Source organism: Halyomorpha halys, unplaced genomic scaffold (assembly GCF_000696795.3).
Source record: "Halyomorpha halys isolate HHAL.00 unplaced genomic scaffold, Hhal_1.1 Scaffold145.1, whole genome shotgun sequence".
Taxonomy (NCBI): Eukaryota; Metazoa; Arthropoda; class Insecta; order Hemiptera; family Pentatomidae; genus Halyomorpha; species Halyomorpha halys.
The window spans coordinates 1268985-1289500 of record NW_027115461.1 but is presented as its reverse complement, the minus strand read 5'-3'; the positions used below and the strand labels follow the sequence as shown (position 1 = coordinate 1289500).

The following is a 20516-nucleotide window of genomic DNA, read 5'->3' as shown; positions in this document are numbered from 1 at the left end:
TAAGAAAAATAATTAATTGTATTTATTTAGATAAATAAAAAGATAATTTATAATTAAATAGTAATATCTTTTGGGTCTTTCTTTTTTTTTTTTTTTTAAATTTTTGCTTCTTCCTTAATTGACCGGGTAAGGTTGGCTTGTTTTGCGGGTAAGGTTGGCTTGTTTTGCGCCTAAATTATAAATGAAATTTTTTTTTATATCTGTGATACTTACTGTCTAGCAAATAAAAATTTTAGCTGCTTCAAATTTCCAAAAATATTTTTGAAATATTAAACTTTAATTTTCAACATAACCTCATTGAACACTTATTTTCTTTTTTGGTAAATTCAACCCCTTGCATTTATAGTAAATTTTATTATCTTTAATTTGGTGCCTCTTACAATTTTTTAAGTAGATTTGTTTGAGTTTTTCTAAGAAAAACCATGGATAACAGCTAAGAGCACAAGATTTGATTTTTGCTCCTCTTAAGGTATGTATCTCCTCCACAATATGGCCACTCATTTATGGAACACCCTGTATGTGTATGTGGGAAACCTGGCACTATTAAAGCAAAACAAGGATATAGACTATGGTCTTGTTCCACACAGAAAAGCTGGAAATTCCAGTTTTATGTTTTTCTAACTAACTTTCGTTTTTTTATTGAACTGAAAGTGGCCACTAAAAAACTATTTAAGTTAGGTTACAAGAAATTTTTGCATAGCAAACTGCACCATATATTCTTCCGAAATATGGAGGGGTTTCATGAAAACCAAAACTTTTCATCACTCAGCCGCCTGAAAGCCAGTTTAAGATAGTTTCTAGTTTGACAAATCCCACCTTTTTTATATCTTGCTTACTACATTGTGTTAAAGTAAGATGAAAAAATTCATTTTTTATTGTATACTTGTTGCTCTATGGCAAACAGTGATTATATCAATTGTAGTTCTCTAATGGTTATGTACTTGGTCTAAGGTCAGTTAGTGGTTGCCACCAAGCTTTTGTTTTGTGTTCTTTGTTCTCACTATAGTAAGAACGTTTTATATTATTTAACCGTAACTAATAAAACAGTAAAAACATTTTATTTGTGTCCACCACCCCCGCATTCAACACATTGCTATTTAAAATTAGCTAACTCAAATAGTTTTTAGCAACATTCCTAGTAGCTAGAAGATTAATTGACAGGATGAGCCCTAAATACCCCAAGGAAGGAAACTTCACTCCTTATGGAGTGGAGGTGTTACTGTCTCCCAAGGAGAATTCCCTGAAGGGAAAATTCGCACTGATGTCTGCCAGTTTGTGCTTAATCAACTCTATGGGCTATTCAAAGGCATCCAGAGATACTGTGTATAAGAAGATTGCTTTTAGTGGATCAGAAGATTCTATTGTAATAATTATAAATATAAATTATAATATATAACATGGCTATTAATTTGTACTATCAAAGTATTTACAAGAAATAATACATACATCAACATACGATGTCTAATGATCATAGTTCATGTCATAGCTGATAAAATGCATTATGTCAGCTCTCATGATCAAGCAGTAAGTGCGCCTCCTGGTCCTTTTTGCCAACCCCTGGCGGCTATCAAGACTTACTGCCGAGCACTAACCAAGTTGGGGCAGCCGAAAAAAAAATAACTATTCCAAGTGAGAATCGAACCCACAACGCTCTGAGACCTACGCCCCAACTCGCACGGCCGGCACGTCCATTATCGTGAAGAATCCCTATCAGGTCAGTTGGATTGACAGTCATCTTTCAGAAGACTGACTTCAATCACGAAAACTTACACTATCAATGCGACTGAGTTTACTTGTTAATGCGTCTCTTTCGATTCTTAATAAACAGGAAGGCTATTTTACCGTTATTTTGGAATTTGTCTGCAAGAGTAAAGTGAACGTTCGATATGAACGAAGTATCCCCTCGACTTCAAGATCTGAATCGTCGGATTTTAGAATGTTCTCCGTAATCCATGAGTATTACCACTGCATGATTAATTTGTATGTCTATCTGAGGTTTTTGTCATTTTGACTGACTGCGTAGGGAACCTTTACGAAAGATTATAGTACAAGAGCTCGGTGGAAGAAACTCAGTTATTTCACCTTTTTTTTTTTTTACTTTAATGAAAATTATGTATAATTACTAGTCAAAATTGATGAGTCTGCCAATTCTTTCATTTAGTTCTTCCGTATCTTATAAACTACCTACTACTCTAGAAAACCTAATTGATCATTTAAAGTAGAGTACATTTTCTAAAATATGAGCCCTAATAGAGTTATTTACGTTCAATAGTTCCCGAAATATAGACTTTTTAAAAAGCAACATTTCATGAAATATATACTGAACAATCAGTAGTTAGTGAATTCTTAATAATTTGTGGAAAATCTTTATCTCAAATTTAAGATTAATGTGCTATAAAGTAGTTTATGGCAATTATCTTCGTAGAAGTAGCCATTTTTATGATATTTGCCAAAATAAATTAACAAAACGATGATTTTTAGTTGTTCAGACAAACTTTTGGTCAATGAAAAACTTGAAAAATCTCAGGACCAAATAGATCAACAAGTGTCTGGCAGCACTAAAATTAAAGCTAGTTGAATGTAATTATTATATACTTTATCTTCGTAGGTTTAGTTTTTATGTTAGATGCATATGAAATTTTGTACGAAACTAGAAATCAATATATTTTAGTAAATATAATGAAAACTAATACTCCTACGAAGATAAACGTCATAAACTAGCTTTATTTGATTGCTAGTAGAAATCTGTGCGTCTATTTTTTCCTGAGATAATGATTGCCCAAAATAATTTCAATAACTACTGATTTTTCAGAAAATTTTTTATTTTTAAGGGCTGATGTCATAATTTTTTAAAGAATTTGTATTAAGTTGGTGTTTTTAAAGGAATAATTTTGTTATTAAATTATGGTAAATAACTCCATGTTTAAGGCTAAATATTGAAATTCACAAACATTTTGAAAGTTTTAATTTTTCAGACACCATGCTTTACAACTGAATACCTTATATAATAGAATGAACTTCACTCTAAATACCCTCAACTTTAAGTTAACACATCATTCATACTTCTATGGGCGTAGATAACCTTACTTGTTATCTTCAAGTAAACAAATGGGAGGTTGCACATGAGGATTAACCGATACAGTTTGAATTAAATTGTGCATTATGATGGAAGCATTTTATATACCTGTTAGGAATATTTGTACAACCTCATGTTTAAATGGTAAAAGAAATTTCAGAAAGTTTATTATACCAAGAAGAGGCTCAAATATTTTTAAACAAAGACAGTTGACCAATCCAGATCCTGCTATTCCACCCTATAGTATGCATTTGTATAAACTTATTAGTGTTTGCAAAAGTTGAGGGTATTTCGTTAACTTATATTTGATTTTTCTTTAGAGTCAGGTGTCAGGGAACCAGGATATAAAGTAGGAGATAAGTTCGTAACTATTCCAGAGCGCATACCAGAACTTGTAGTACCTGATTTGACTGATTTTAAGGTATTTTTTTTTTCATTTCAGTCTCTGCCTATTTTTTAATCCAATGCCTAATCAAAAGGAAAATATTTGTCTTAATAAATTAATCATAGATAAAGGGTTGATCAATAAGTGGCAAATCAACGAATGTATACATATGCCGATTGATTAACTGTCATGTTTTCTTATGGTGGACTATTATTTATGTATTAATATTGAAAAATGTAGTTTTTACTAAGATGAAAAAACATCTTTGTTTGAACAGTAATAATTATTATAGCAACCACATATTCGTTAGTATGCTCAAGTCGTTTATAATAATTTACTGAACAACTTTTTATCGTAGTCAGTATGCATATTTTTAATTAAAATGGTTTGCATAAGAAGTATGCATTATTCCACTAATCTTCAGGTTTGTACTCATCCAGATTGTATGTGATTACCGAGACTGCTCTCTGTTAAACAAACTATATTGAATATTGGATATATATTGTAATTGTTCGAAGTACTCTCCTATTAGGAGACAGGACCCAACCTAATCGAATTGGCTCCGCTGGGATTGTAATTCTCCTCTAACATCCTGCTCACCTATTACAATATTAAAATTTTCCTGCTAGAATTGACCAGTGGGACCTCCCCCCCACCACTTTATGAAATCAATTTACTCCTATATGTATGTATATTTTTTCTTGAATTGTTGAACGCCAGTAAAGAAGTTTTACATTTAAATCGTAAACTGGGAGTTATCAAATTTAGGTCTTATTCATAATGGTGAAAAATGTGAAACAATTTACCCCAAAGTAAATTTATGGGAAGGATAGTAAGATGCTATGTTTTAAATTAATTAACCTTTTCTCAAACAACGTTAGATATATTGATATATTACATCTATAATGTATTAGAAAAATAATTAGTAAGATTTAAATTAAATTTTTTAATTCAAATTCAAGATTCAAACGTAGAAAAAAGTTATGAAGAAAATTAAGCGTTTTTGGTTTTTTAGCCAAGAAACCATAACTTAATTTTTACGCTGTATACAGGGAAGTTAGTTGTTATTAATTTTGTCACCATAGTTACCATGTTGTCTCTTCATATATATATATATAAAACCACTAAGATGTTAAAAACGAATGTCATTGCATAAATTAGTTCAATTTATAATATTAAATTATAAGTAAATGTTTAATTTAACTAAATAAAATAATACAAATCAAACTATCAATTGTGTTCATTAAATGTATATACATCCTCAAATATAGAAATAGCGAAGCATTGTTGGGTAGTCTATAATATATTAGAAAAATAATTAATAACATCAAAAAATATTTTTAATTGAAATATTTTTTAATATTACTATAATTTCAATAATGATTTAAAAATGTATTTGTATGCGCTACTTTAAGCACTTTTCCTTTGCCTCCATGATTGTTGATATAGAAGTAATTGTAAAGGATTTAGAAATAAACAAATTAAGTTAGCTTTTTTATAGAATAATCATGGTTTGGGACAAGATTTAGACATAAGTTATTCCGAGCCTTTGTTAAGTGAGCTATAACTTCCATTTATTATAGTTATTTTTCAGGTTTTGAAAATTATATTATTTTTAGATTTTTAAAACATATCTGAAATAGTTTAAATTTCTCTCTGGAAGATAAAATTTTTTAAAGGCTGTATTTATTGTGGTAAAAGTATTTGGAGCAAAGGTAACAAAAAATAAATAAAGTATTAGAATTATTTATTGTATGATCACAATTTGTAATCCTTCATTAACTCTTCGACTCCCGTCTTTGAAGACAGGATCGCATCATTTACACCAACACCTTTATAGGACGCCCCCACTAAAGTAATGGGCAACTTATTTTCCTTAATATATGAAAATATGTTTTGTACCTTTTCATTATGACCGACAACATACTGGGCAATACAGTCTTTCATAATTGATATATGATAGCCCTCGGGGTCTGTTTTAACACCTAAGATTGTTTTCATTTGAGAAGTTACTAAATCTAGAATTTCTTTCTCACTCTTTTTCCCTATTTGTTCATCAAACCACCTTCCCCCTACCATCGCTGTTAATACAGTCCATTCTTCTTGAGGGAAGCTGCACGTGTCAAATATTACACCTAATAATGGTACTTTCTGAGACGGTGGTACCAAAAACCCGAAAGCGTTATAGTCTATTACGTTACCTTTATATGCTAGATTCACAACACATACAGTAACACATGGGATACTTGCTAGATCCGCCGCTAATTTTGGATGTTCTTTGCTCAATAAAGGTGCTAAATGTTTAGCTGCCAAAGCACTAAATACATGATCTGATACGATTTCTTCATTTCCAACTTTACACTTTACCATACCTTCTTTCAATGAGAGTTCTGTAACTTTTGAGTCTAACTTTACATTCACACCTTGCTTAGTTATATTTTCCAGTAAAGCATTAGGTAGGATACTCAAACCTCCTTCTAAACCATAAACATTCCATTGTTCTTTAGTCGCTTTTGTGATTAAGTTATCTTCTTCAACAACATTTTCTTTTTTTTTCTTTGATTCTTTCATGATTTTTGAAATCATACCTTTTAGAACAGATCCATGAGTTTGTTCGTATTCAAATAGCACAGGCATAAGAAGCTTTACACTTATCTCTTTGGCATCTCCTGCACAGATACCACATATCAAAGAACTAATGAGGTAATTAGCAATATCATTTCCAAATCTTCGGTTCACAAAATCATATATATTATCATCTGTACAAGTTTTTCTTGGCGTTAGTAAATCTTTGAAAATTGCATAAAACATAGGCTTTGAAAACGGTGGCACCTTCTTAAAGATGCTCGTAAAGTTCGTCGGGAGTGGATGTAGTTTATTGTTGACATAGATTAATCGATTCTTTGAAGCAGGGCTGCTTTTGAGAACAGGTTTAATCTTTGATTCTATTCCTAATTCTTCGATTAGTGAAAGTGTGTTGAGAGCAGATGGAGTGTTTACTCTCAGTGTCCGAGGTCCTTTTTCAAAGACAAGACCAGTTTTGGGATCTTTGATGGACCTAACCCAACCGCCAAGTCTGTTGCTTGCTTCCAAAATATTCACTTCCTTGATTCCAGATTTGAGTAAATAATGAGCAGCTGATAAACCGCTGACTCCTCCTCCAATAATCAGCATCGTTTATATAAATAGCTGTCCTAAGAGCAAAAGAAAAAAAAAATTAGTACATAGTAGAAGCAGGAATAATTGAATATGTGATTTCTGAAACCATATATATCAAGTTTTTTGTTGTTTTTTTTCAAAAAGACTTATTTTATTCTAAATGTTACCTTATTTTTTCTTTTTCTGTAGATACTTTGTTTTTTTTTAAAGAATATTAATACAAGTTAACACAATCAAGGGTAATGGGTATTAGATCTATCATTGTATCTTTATTTATACTATATATACAGGATAAAATAATGAAAAAAATAAATAGATATATACAAAATAAAATGAAAAGACAATAATAATACAAATGAGCTGAAGATGGTTGGGTTGCGATCAGTGAATAACACAAATAAGTAAAAACGTCTTTATTAGTACCAGTGTTTCGGCTAGCATTTCAAGCCTTCATCAGGGCTGAGAACAAAAAACAAGATATTAACCAATGATTAAAGGAATTACAGATTGATTAGAAAATAACTAACATTATAGTATACTACACATTATACTATACATAAATAGTGTTTATAGTCTAAGTATTATAAAAAACAAAGGCTATATGAGAATAAGCAATATTAAAGTTAAGAATCAATTTATGAAATATTAATTACATACATTTTCTTTCTCACTATTTTTCATTACTTTAATTTTAAATAATTTATTTTTATATATTTACTATCTAGATTTTCTCATTCATTTTTTTTTTTTTTTATTTTACTTATAGATTTTCTTTCTCACTTTTTCATAATTTTATTTTTTAAAAAAGTTTCATTTTGCGTATATGTACATATATACATAATATATATTTACTTACTAGATTTTCAGATATATTTTATTGTTAGTTCTTTCCTCTTACTCAATTTTAATATTGCTTACCCTCATATAGCCTTTATCTCCTTATAATACTTAGTCTATACATTTTCTCTCAACACTATTTATGTACCCATAATGCTTGTTATTTTGTAATCATTCTGTACGTCCTTTTATTCATTATGGTTGTCATTTTGTTTTTTGTTCTTAGCCCTGATGAAGGCTTGAAATTCTGGCCGAAATGTTGGCACTAATAAATAAGTTTTTACTTATTTGAGCTCACCGCACTCCTCCCCCCCCAACCATCTCCTTCTCATTTATATATGTCCAAGATCAACTACTAACTCTTTAATAACAATAATAATAAAGAAATATTATAGTTATGAAAATAAGTATTCAGGTAATAGGATAGACCCATAATCTGGGTATACCATGCACATTAGTATTTACTCTATTTTTAAACAATAAAAACACTCAGCCCGAAAAAATTCTATGAAATTTGTTTAGTTATAAATGACCCATTTTTTTATTGATGCCTATGAAATTCTAAATACCTAACTTAAGTGGTTTTTGTAATGATTTATTCAATTAATTTAAATTTCATTTATGTTGAATAAATCACTATCTATTAAAAATATGACCTAGTTCGAAAATTAAACTTTTTTTTTCTTAATCATTCTATTTTTGTTAACCAGGTATCTATTTCTAAAATTAATGATATTAAGTTCTCTGATACTACCTTAGTATTTGTTAAATTTTTCCATTTAACCTTTGTCTTGCCTTGTTAAAGTATTGAAGCACCATATATATTAAAATTGACTGATATTAGTCAATTAAATCCTATTAAAATAACAAAGGTTAGCCTGCATTTCGTTCTTCTCAGTATGTTTTCTAATTTAACAGGGTTTTACAATGAAACTTTGTTTATAACATGAATTATAAATATACTCATTTTGATGTATTTTTACTATATTTTACAGTTAAAACCTTATGTGTCTTATCGGGCACCGAATGTGGTTCAGTCAGAATTCACGGCTGAGGATTTGTTCTCTGCTGTTTATACAACAAAGATAAAACAAGATTTTGAATCAGGGAAGTTGGACGAAAATGGAAACTCTCTAGAGCCTAATGAAAACGAGTCATTGACACCAAATGAAGCTTGGATTCGTGCAAGACAAACTGGTTCAGATATTTTTACAGAGAGAAGTTTAAGAGAAGAAGAAGAAAAGTACGATTAATAATGACATTCATACTCTAAGTACTATACTAAATAAATGTATAGTCCTCGTAGCAATTTATTTCCTGCCTTTGTTTATATTTATAAATAAGTTATTGTAGAAATCAATTTAACAGAATTAAATACCTTTATAAATAACTGTTTAGAAGTAAATGCACATAATAAAAGTATATAAAATTAATATTTATTTTTTCCACACCCAATATCAGATAATAATTGAGAACTTGTAATAAAACTGATTAGTTATCTTAATGAGTGCCAATCATTCTAAATGCCAACTTGTTGACTGGCCTAGAGTTACTTCAGGAACTACTCGTTCACTGAACGTTAAGAGGTAAGAAAGCAATTTTGATTAAAGAACACTAATGTAATCGGTCCTTTGTTAGTTCTACAAACTTTTTCTTGATATAAATATTAAATTACCTTATGTATCCTGGCTGAATTCAGGTATAATGATTTTTTTAAAATCTTATATTAATATATGTATATATATATTTTAGTTATTACGTAAAATTACTAGAGGGTTATACTATAGTTCAAAAGGTTTCCCTATAATTATTTATCATTTTAGAATTTTGTTTTTATTCTATTAATCTCATAAATTACGTTTTGAGTATTTGTTAAAAACTAATTAATTTTCCTGGTCAGTTTTGTAAAAATAGAAACATATTTTTTCAACTAAAATTATCAAGGAATAAATCATATTCGCTATCCCAGACACTGTGCTTGGAACCTTTAACTCCATTTTTAAGAGGGGAAACGGGTGGTACAATCTATTATACCTGAAATTTGAAAACAGGGTGTTATGAAACTAAATCATTCCTCATTTAAAATGTAAAATGCGAATAAACATCTCGAATTTGAGGATAAACGGTTTTTAATTCCTGCATGAATGCAAATATGAATTGTTATGAATTAATAATAATTTTGCTTTCCCATAAATGAAGGTAAAGAAGTTTCGTTTTTATGCAGGAATTAAAAAAAGAAAAATGTTTCCTCAAAATCGAAAAATTTTATGTTTTCACATATTTTTACCTGGACATGCTTTCTTCGATTCCTTATAACTAAAGATGTTTCAAGACATTTCTGCCCAAAAGAAGCCATTTTTATTTCACATATTTTGTTGTAAATCACATATTTTCTGAAATGTTTTTTATTTTTTACATATTTTGTCCTGAATCACGACGTATTTCCTTAAATTATTTGTTCAATTATAAATACATTTTTCGCAGCAACTACGTAAAATTCAAGAGAAAGCAAGAAACCTAAAGGTGAAATTTATCATTCATCATAAATAGTTCGTAAAAATCCTATATATTCATCTTTGAACACAAATTAAAAGCAGTTGCAATAATAAATTTTCGCACAGAATTACACCGAGAATTTCTTAAAATCAATTAAAAAGAGCAAGGGTCTTATTCCTGTAGCATTTTTCTAGAATTTGTTTGTTTATTCCTCAATCCATTTCTCTGTTTCCTCCCTTCCCATGGTCCTTTCTCATCTTAGTCTTTTTTCACTCCCCTAGTTTAATTACAATTACTAATCAATGTCTTGTTATTGAACAGCTATGTTTTCTCTAAGTACATTTTTTTGTACATATTTTAACATAATTTCTTTAAAATATTATTCATATAATATATAATTAATACATATTTATGTAACTTTTTTTAAGTTATAAAATTACTAATTAATTAGTAATTTATATTGTTGAATAATACATAATTTATAAATACATATTTTTTTTAAATGTTTGCCAATTTATTAGCACATATTTCGGATTTTTTAGCAAATAAAAATCCTATCCCTAGATATCACATTGTTAATTATTTTATTACATTGATATTTATAACTCAAGCCTGAAACTTCAGCACTTTATTCAATTTTTTTCTTATTACTGTTTTTATCATGTAGTTAATAAACAAAATAGTCTCTTTGGATAGTGAATGATTTTGAAAAGTAGACAGTTTCAAATATCAGCTCCACAATAACATTAATAAATGATCTAGAGACTGAGATAGCACAGCCTATAACATGGGGGAACAGAGCCTTCTCTTTTTCAAGAATAATGAAATCCTGAAAAAATCTGAAACTAAGGGTGTACAATGCCATGATAAAGTCAGCTCTGATATACAGCTGGGATACATTAGGGACCTTTAACTGCTGTAGGGGATACAGTAGGAACCTTTAACTGCTGTAGGGGATACAATAGGAACCTTTAACTGCTGTAGGGGATACAGTAGGAACCTTTAACTGCTGTAGGGGATACAGTAGGAAAACCTGGGCTTTACCTGCTAGATAGCAGAATTGAGAGATTTGAACAGAAAGTCCATAATTACACCCTTGTAGAATTACAGGAGTGATCTGGGATCAGAATATTAACATATGGAGGAGGATAACTAACAGCGAACTACTTGTAGAGACTGGTCAGTGAATATCTCATGATATGAAAGCAAGGAGGTTAAGATGGGCAGGACATATAGTTCAAATCAATCCACCAGGACATCTCAACTCAACAGTGAATGCTACTATAGTTAATAAGGGACCATGTGGGAGGCCAAAAACTAGATGGATAGACTGAAATGACAAAGATGCAAAAGAGCTGCATGCAGCAAACTGGAAAGCAGTAGCCCGACAGACAGGTGTGGAGAGGGCTGTCTGTAGCTCAGGTGGTTGAGGCGCAGGTTTTAGCAACCTGAGAACTGCCGACTACGCCGGTTTGAATCCAGGAAAGGGGGTCATAAAACAGGGTTTGGGCGGCGTAGGCACAGTCTGTAAGCCAAATGAAAAAAAACAAACTAATGAATCACTATATGCCAGACAATTAGCACTCAAATATATGGTGTAATTATTCTTAGGGGACGAGACATACTAGAATAAAATAACTTTTTCATTTCATAATATATCCATGACATATTCATTATCATCCATAACAATTGATGTTTTCATGACAATTTATTTCAACAGCATTTGAATTTGATCAGCCCAATGATCTGATCTAATCTAAGATGGCAATAGAAACCTGGTAAGGTCTTAGCATCCTCAAGAAATAGTACGTTTACTCTCCAATCATAGACTTTCAAGATATGCTTGGCTTCTTGTACAACTTTAAAGGGAGAATATACCATGAAAAAAAAAAGCTCTCTATCAAGAAAATCAAAAAAAGACTAGAAAATAATAAAATTTATTTACAATGAAGTTATTTGACAGTTAAGAAAAATAACTCTATTTACAACAGACATTGTATAAAAAAATCATATATAAAAATTTACAACATAGCACATTATTTTGATAATTGGTAAGTGCCAGTTTTTTGAAAGACAAAAATATAAGTTTTCTAAAAATATATAGTAACATAAACCAAAACAGACACAAAATTTCAGTCAAACAATTAATATTAATTAATAGTTAATTAATAAATAGGAAGAAGATATAGATAATTCTTTAACAATTATCTAGTAAATAAATTAAAATATATTAAGATTGATGTTGGATGGATCCAATGAATCGGCAGGAACGGTACCCTTGTGATGTTTATCCATGTGTTTTCTCAACGTAGCTTTGAGCCGATATCGTTTGGAACAAAAGAGGCAAGTGTAAGGCAGTTCTCCAGTGTGAAGAGTCATATGGGCCCTTAATTCTCTAGAGCTCATGTACGATTTGGAACAATGATCGCAAGCGTATGGTTTCTTCTCGACGTGATGGCGTTGCTGGTGATTCTTCAGCTCTGTTAATTTCTTAAAACCCTTTCCACAGACTAAACAATGGTGCTCCACACTACCTTCATGACCAATAGTATGTGCCCTTAACTCTTTCTCAGTCTTATACATGCGATCGCATACATCGCACTGATGCATGCGAAGGCCTCCCATATGCATCTCTTCATGGCTCCTAGCAGTACTATATTGAGCGAATGTCCTTTGACAATACTTGCAAGTGTAAGGCCGTTCACCAGTATGAATCCTTTCGTGAGTAGCTAAACTATTCAAATGGGCAAAACTTTTTCCACAGGTTCTACAATCGAACGGTTTTTCACCAGTGTGCGATCTCATATGAGCTCGCAACCCCGAACGCCTAGCAAATCTCCTTCCACAAACATTACAGCAAAAGTCTTCAACATCTTCATGAAGACGTTGATGGTACTTTAGCTCATATTTGTCGTAAAACTTGCGAGGGCAATGTGGACAACTAAAAGGGCGAACTCCAATATGCTTGACCTGAATATGCCTCGTAAGAAGCCAAAGTTGTTTAAATACTTGACCACAAGTTTCACAACAGAACTCTTTAGCCTTGTTACTCTTCTTAACAGTGCAACTTTCTTCATCATTTCCAGATTCTTCGACTATTTCATCATCATAAAGCATATTCTCATCTGATTGATCAGCGCTGATCAAATCTCTTATTTGTAAATTGTTCTCTATAAAAGCGACACACATGTCCCAATGGTTGTCTAACTCATTTAGTGATGAAAATACCTTTTTGCAGCTGGTGCATTTAAACCTTCTTAACAAATCTGTTTCTTCGTTTTCTGTTTCTGCACCAGTTAATGAGACGTAACAACCCACTTGGAACTGCCTTTCAGTGAACATTTCTTTAGTTTCCCGTTCATCAAATACTATTTCTTCAGATACAACTTTATCAATTCCTAAATCATCAGCATTTTCAGTGCTAACATCATCTTCCTTATTTCGGAAAGAACACATTGAATCTTTAAGCCTGTATTTCTCATTTGCATAATCATCTTCAAACTCTGCTGAATCATCTTGAATCTAAAATAACATTAAGAAATTATTAAAATATAGGTTTGGTAGATACTTACAGATTAGGGAAAACAATTGATCACTTAAAAATAAATTAAAGTCAATGGTAATAACATGTGTACATTCTAAAAGTTACTGAAATAATACTAATAATGAGTCAATACAATAATTTTTGATATGAAGGAACAATGAACAGCAATACTCGTGTATCTATGCCAACAAGCAAGATACATTGAACATCTACAAGCAATATTGCTTTCAGAAAACACTGGCTAAAAATCCAAATGGAATAAATTACCAATGAAAAGCCAATAAGATATCTGAAACTGCGAGCACTTTGCAGAAAAAAAAAAATATATAGCATGTTCTGGAAAAATAAAATTCTGTTTCTAATAGAGCAGCAACCGAGGCGACCACTGGAAGAAGTTGATAAAAAAAGAAATAAGAAAAGATTTGAACTACAAACCTGAAGGATACTAAAGCAAATAATATTGATTTCATTTATTATTGCTTACATAAAATGATGTACATTTCATTAATTATATATACGAGGAAATTTATGAAAAAGAAACTAACACGTGGAAACTCTACGAGAAGAATGATTTAAACTGTAATCTTTGTTTCAATCAGAAAGCCCACACGAAGCCCTGGAAAGAGGGGCGAAACGTTAGCTAACAATAAATATTTTCTTCTACTAATTTAGTACCTTTATAATGTACGTTTTACTTACATAATTACATATCACAATTTTATTATGAAATTTTTTTTTTAAATCTTTAAAAACTGTAAAAAAAAATTACATGGTACATCTGATTTTTCACAACTTACTACTGAAGTATCAATTTTCACAAAAGGTAGACTATAATTATTTTTTCATGGACTCTTTAGTTTTTAAGAGAAATTTTAGCAGTATACATTTTCAATAGTGGGTTTTTGGGAAAAATGTAAATCGATGATAATTTTATGACCACACTGATAAGGTTGAAGCAACACTATTAAAAATTTAAAAGGTAGAATGCTGAACTTTTAATGTACATGATAATTTATCTTAACAGCATTTTTAGATCATTTTCATATACATGCATCAAACAGACAATGCATCCTAATAAAATTGATATTTTTAAATCTAGTACTCCACACAAGGAAAACAAAAAAGGCTTTTTATTAAGAAATTGAAATCATGAAAAAAATAATTTGTCATTACCATTCCCAATTATAGAAGATTAAAACTAAATGGAAAATAACATGTAATTGTAAACTACCGAAGGTATTAAAATACAGGAAACAATTCCTTAATTGATTTTTAATCAGGAAAATTTAATTATTTTTAACCAAACTTAACAATTAATTTAACATGAGCATCAGTTTCCAAATAGAAAAACATTTTTTATTAGAAACACCATCGCAATGAAATCCAATGCTATGAAAAATACATGCTAAAAATCTGAACATCTCTAATTGGATTAAAGATAAACTGGTTATAAAAAGATTAATAAAAATTCGTAAGGTTTTGTTCAGAAGTATTTCCGTTTTTGCTATCTAACCTAAGAATTACTGACGATAAGATTACTGGTGAAGATGAAAATGTCAACAGAATATCCCGGAACTTTACAAAAATGTACAATGTATATAGAGTAAAACTGAGATAAGTTTTTTTTATTAATATATAAAATAATGTGGGATTGGTTTATAAGATATTTTCCTTAGTTTTTATGATTGATAGTTAATAAAAAATAAATCCCATTAAAAAAAAATAAACAACCGAAATAAAGTTGTTTAAAATATGTATAAGTTAACAAAATTGCAATAGAGAAATCTCTCCACCACAGATTGTACAGAGGTGACACTTTTATTTAATTACGCTATTCATTGAATACTATCATTATACTGCCATATCTCCCTTTTATTTATTTGCATATATATAAATTTAACACACTATATCACTCATATATATATGTAATGTTACATCTTTGTGTGATATTGATTTTAATTACTATTAACTAAAAAGTTAGAGAGGTCAGTTACAACTCTTTTACTTTTCACCTGAATCTAAGCAATCTTAAACTTAACGAGGAATTCACCTTGTGTTACATGAATCGTTTATTTTAAAAAAACCACACAAAGTCGGCTAAAACAATATACCTTCCCAAATAACAAGCGGATAAATATCGAGTGAAGTTATATGAAAAAGAAAATTGAAAAACAGCAGCAGACACATATGTGTTTGTATATATATATACACACACACACACATACAGAAAATGAAAGTGATATAGTGTTGTTTTGAAATTTGAATAACAGGATATGGAGTTTATTTTAGTTATTAATTAATCACTCATCCACTATATATTTATTTATCCTGTACACAAATTTATTTATTTGCTACTGTTATGATATAACATAACAAGGTGCAATTAACTATCATTGTTTGAGTTATCATTTCAACTTGGTGAATATTATATTAAACAATATAACTTACGCCAATAATGGTAGTACCATCTTGCAATTTCAAATCTCCAAGATCAGAGTACATTGTCATGTAAGTTTTGAAACAAGTATTTCTAAAATGGAAGAACAAATCTAACATGTCAGCACAATTACTGCATATATATTTGGAATACTGATCCTCAGCTGAGACCTACAATACAGAGAGAAAACTTAAATAGTAAGGATATTCTTTAAATCCAAATTAATTCGGATTTTGATACATTGAAATGTATTGAATGTACCATGAGAGAGGTGCATATCATTATTTTTGCACTGAGTGAAAAGCCATCTTCTCTCGTATCGAAAATAGACTCTTCAGTTATGTCATATGACATACAAAGTCGACACTTTTCTTCTTTATCACATTCCATTATTAATCAATAACCAAATACTGTGCATTCATCAAGTTGTTTATTATAACCTTCCTATATGGTTCCTTAGAGGAAGGAGTGTTCGTTTACATGAGAGATAATAATGTCATTTAAGTTCCTTTTTTTTTCTTTTTTTTTTTTTAAAGCCTGTAGTGATAAAACGATTTGAGGAAGAGAACTTTAATATTGTCACCATAAAGAATTTATTTACAAGCAGAAAACATTTTATACTCATCAACAGGTTCTCAAATTCCTTCATGACAAATTGTCTAATAACATTTTCTTCCCAAAGAAAATTATGTGATGTAGAATTTAGAATGGTTACAATATATTTTTATTTAATATCAAAAGTAATTATAAAAATAATCTAACTATCGATGTATTTACCATTTTATAATCGATCAAACTATTGTTCAAGGAGATAACAACAAAATTATGGTTAATGATTGTTACGTGTTTTATTATTTTGGCTCAAGTCCTCCATTAATGACCAAAACAGACCGAGAGTGGCAATGTCAAGATTTTTTTCTAAAAAAAACTTAAACATAGCGATTAAGATTCGAATTACTTAATTATAGGTTATTTCATATTGAAATTTTCTTCTACAAAAATATTTTTTTATCTTACGTAAAATACGTCCCAGCTGACGTCATACAATCGTATCGGTATGTAACTTCCATAAATAAGAGACACGTTTCCACATAACATTATGTGGAAACGTGTCTCTTATTTATGGAAGTTACACTTTTTTCTTCTAAGAACGTATAGAGTTTCATATATGGGAGAGGAATAATCATTGGTGTAATCTCTTTTAATGCATTTCAAATGCATTGTAAGAAGGGAATAAGGAAAGGGATACGTCTGGAAATCGGAAAGTAGATTGAGTCTGCTGTCTGATGATGGGGCTTGTTACGATTTTCATGGTAAGATAAAAACACTGGCGATATCTGCGTAGACAAAAGGGATTATGGGGAAAAACAAAAACACGAGCGATATGTTTAGACGAGTGGGGTTTGGTTTGGTGAAGGGGAATCTTCAGCACGTCCTGGATAAGAGAGTTGTGGCATTACATCGCTAGAGATTATATCTCTATAATTCTGCTGATACGGTGACCGGAAAGGAAATATCGGACAAATTTGTGTTCTGCCAGGAGTACACAAAAAGACTATGTGGAGTTCGAACTAAATTTTATTTTAATATAACTTTTATATCCCTTTGTGCAGTAATGTAAATAATAGTTGATAAGGTTAATCATTTAAGTTACAGTTAAGTCAACCTATAAGTTCTCATTGTTTTATTAATTGATATGAATTCTTTTCTTTCCTTTTTCATTCTGTGTTCATATATTTATTCTTATCATTATACTTTTGTACATATAGTTCTTCTGTTCATTCTTATGTATGTACACTGCTTTCAACTTGTTAATTTTACCTATGTGTTTTTTGTTATGTTTACTTAATATTTCGATAATTCAACAGGTGGAAGGTAACACCCCTAGGTTTTCTGTTATCTACACGTAAAGGTATTCGCCAGTGGTTATAATTCGATTATTATTTATATAAGGGTATATTGTAGGCATATTGTTTCGGGGTTTTCGTTATTTCCAAGGAAAAAATAACGTGGCGCCTGAGGAGCAATTTATTCTTTATTGTTTTGTCTTTTTTCCCTTTTGGCGATTATACTTATTTTTTAAAATTATTTTCCTTTAACTCACCCCCTTCTCCTCTGAGCGTGGGCAAGTATAAACGATAAATATATAACTAAGGATAGATTAAAATTTCCGGTTATATAGACTGGCTACCAACGTGGTATACGAAATACCAGATTTCATAATGTCTGTAGTCAGTAAGTTAGTTCTCAGTCAAGTCTGTGACTGTTTTGTGTGTCTGTCACCTTTGTGTCCGTCCTGTAGGTGTCAGTGTCCAGAGTAATGGAGTCGTACAGTACTAGAGGGTATAAAAAAATTGGTATGCCTCCTCGAGGTAAGTTCTGTCAGTCGATAGTTCGAGTGCCGTGTGTCGTGGTCTGTCATTGCTCTTTAAAGTGAAGTATGTATCACAATACGTCTGAGTATACCGCTCTGAAACTATTGGTGCCGTTAATCATTAATTTGAGGTGGAGAGCAAGATTAGGAGAAGTTATCAGGGGATTAAGCCTGAGATAAGTAGTAGTAAGACTGGGTTCTAGCTAGCTTCATCATCTTATTGCAGTGGCGAGCTAGAGTCAGGTACTTATCAAGGGTGACACCGAGATATATCATGCTATCTGCTGGTCTATTCTTGCACCCTTCTACTCTATAGACTTTAGGGTGAGGATGCTTTTTTCTTCTGGAAGGAGAAAATACAGTCGGTCTTCTTGGGATTAACTGTAATATTAAGCCCTTCCAGTTTCTTGGTCATTTCCGTACAAGCCACCTCTGCCTGCCGTAGAGCTCTCTCTGCACTCATTGAACTACTATAGATGACTATATCGTCAGCATAAGCCGCTACAGTAGCCAATTCATGCTTGGCTGTAACAGTTTCATTGACTGTATATTGAGAAAAGTATTGGGGATAGCACAGACCCTTGGAGTACTCCACAGCTGAGTCGCACCTCTTCGGATACGACTTCGCCGACTCGAACCCTTAATGGATGGTGCTGCAGGAATGATCTCAATAGTATGTAGCTGATCTGGGAATTCTTTGTCCTTAAATGTCTTACATAGCAAACTATAGGGCACTGAAACAAACTTAGTTACACTTTATCACTAAAATACCGTAAATAAAATAGAATTAGATTCAGCCATAAAAACATATTACATTATTTTTTTTTTGCTCAAGTCTTCCACAGAAGTTTGAATCGATTATAGATATTATAAACGTCAAGATTCATTTCCTGAATTGAAAAAAAAAAATCACATCAAAACTTAAACAGTTCCTCTATTAAAACAAATCCCAAGTGTATTTATCAACGAGTAGACATCAGTTCCATTCCCAAGCGAAATCAATTTAAACCACGTTTGTTAAGAGTCAATTATTGTTTTTGTCTCTCTTTTTCTATATTTTCTGTTTAGGTCATTTTATATAAATTTTAATGAACTAATTTTAAATTTTGTAAATGTTGATTCACAGTAGAAATATGATTTTGTTAATAAAAATAACGGTGTTCGTAGACATTATCGATTGATAATGATCTTTAAAAAAAATATATGAAGAAACTAAATGAAAAGTAATAATCTCTGATGTAAAACAAACTAAAATTAATGAGGAGAAACAACCTACTTTAATCATTGCCAAAGCCGTCTCTGATAATTGGTCAATCGGACAATTTCTTTTTAATATTAGAAAAGCAATTGTTGGATTACATGACTAGTCTTGCATTATGTTTATTTTGTACATTATTTGAAAATTGGGAAAGGCGAAAGCACTGGGTGACAAGGGGTGTGTGGTTTTGTGGCTGCCTTATTATTAGAGCGTGTTCAATTAGCATCAGCTATTATCAAGATCCACTCGCTCAATCAGTAACGCTCTATCACTTCCGTCTTAATGTAATGGCTCAATTAAAATGATTTGAACGGTTTTAATTTATTTACAATATTATAATAATATGAGCAGAAGATAGTTGCTGCGATCAGTGAAAAATACAAATAAGTAAATACTTATTTTATTTGTGCCAACGTTACGGCCAGAATTTCAGGCCTTCATCAGGGCTAAGAACAAAAACAAGATAACATTAGTGAATAAAAAAAAAAGAATAAAGAAGATAATCTAAGTACGTAAGTAGGATTGGAAGAAAATAGCACTGTAAGAAGGTAAACGCAGTATGAGAATAGAGTAATATTAAAATGGAGGAACGAGAAAATAATATTCACATATTACTTTGAAAATAATATGTATAGGGTTATTATTACGAAAATAATATATACAGGGTGTTCCTTTAAGATGGCCCGGCTGAATTTCTCTAGATCAGATAACGTTATAAAAAAAAAGATCGTATTTGATGTTTTTCAGCCTAGTTTAAAATTCCAACCTGTTTTTGAAAAAAAAACAAAAAAACATAAGGGGTGTCTCAGAGTCAGTATAACTTTAAAATTTCAAATGGGAACCTATGCCTTCCGATACATAATTATAATGGATTTGTTAAACTGAAATCAGGGCCCTGAAAATAAAATAGATAAAACTATACACACAAATATATATATATACATATATAT

At 30.7% G+C, this 20516-nt stretch overlaps 3 protein-coding genes across 4 annotated transcripts; 1 reads left to right on the top strand and 2 right to left on the bottom strand.

The window, feature by feature from the left end:
• Positions 1–3083: 3083 nt before the first annotated feature.
• mRpL41 (mitochondrial ribosomal protein L41) lies at positions 3084–8981 on the top strand. The gene is made up of 3 exons (XM_014417063.3): positions 3084–3319; positions 3397–3497; positions 8453–8981. Exons 1-3 carry the CDS (start codon positions 3163–3165, stop codon positions 8708–8710), a joined length of 516 nt encoding a protein of 171 aa, XP_014272549.1. The 5' UTR covers positions 3084–3162; the 3' UTR covers positions 8711–8981.
• Positions 5192–9004, bottom strand: Ppox (protoporphyrinogen oxidase). Of its 2 annotated transcripts, none has more exons than XM_014417062.3 (2): positions 8909–9004; positions 5192–6655 (listed from the first exon to the last, which is right to left on the bottom strand). In XM_014417062.3, the coding sequence occupies exon 2, from the start codon at positions 6633–6635 to the stop codon at positions 5220–5222; it is 1416 nt and encodes a 471-aa protein (XP_014272548.1). In that variant the 5' UTR covers positions 6636–6655; positions 8909–9004; the 3' UTR covers positions 5192–5219. The 2 variants fall into 2 exon arrangements, with proteins under 2 accessions (XP_014272548.1, XP_014272547.1); XM_014417061.2 differs by having other exon boundaries at positions 8836–9003.
• Positions 9005–11874: 2870 nt separating this feature from the next.
• Positions 11875–16540, bottom strand: LOC106678525 (zinc finger protein 260). Its single transcript, XM_014417076.3, has 3 exons — positions 16196–16540; positions 15946–16104; positions 11875–13475 (listed from the first exon to the last, which is right to left on the bottom strand). The coding sequence occupies exons 1-3, from the start codon at positions 16322–16324 to the stop codon at positions 12174–12176; spliced, it is 1590 nt and encodes a 529-aa protein (XP_014272562.1). The 5' UTR covers positions 16325–16540; the 3' UTR covers positions 11875–12173.
• Between the last annotated feature and the right edge of the window lie 3976 nt (positions 16541–20516).

Bases quoted from the DNA above. Each gene is read 5' to 3' on its own strand.
- mRpL41 (XM_014417063.3), top strand. From the start codon at position 3,163: ATGATGGAAGCATTTTATATACCTGTTAGGAATATTTGTACAACCTCA. The intron at 3,320-3,396 runs GTATGCATTTGT...ATTTTTCTTTAG, and splicing joins TCCTGCTATTCCACCCTATA to AGTCAGGTGTCAGGGAACCA. The intron at 3,498-8,452 runs GTATTTTTTTTT...TATATTTTACAG, and splicing joins CTGATTTGACTGATTTTAAG to TTAAAACCTTATGTGTCTTA.
- Ppox (XM_014417062.3), bottom strand. From the start codon at position 6,635: ATGCTGATTATTGGAGGAGGAGTCAGCGGTTTATCAGCTGCTCATTAT.
- LOC106678525 (XM_014417076.3), bottom strand. From the start codon at position 16,324: ATGGAATGTGATAAAGAAGAAAAGTGTCGACTTTGTATGTCATATGAC. The intron at 16,105-16,195 runs GTACATTCAATA...TCTGTATTGTAG, and splicing joins TGATATGCACCTCTCTCATG to GTCTCAGCTGAGGATCAGTA. The intron at 13,476-15,945 runs GTAAGTTATATT...ATGTTATTTTAG, and splicing joins ATGGTACTACCATTATTGGC to ATTCAAGATGATTCAGCAGA.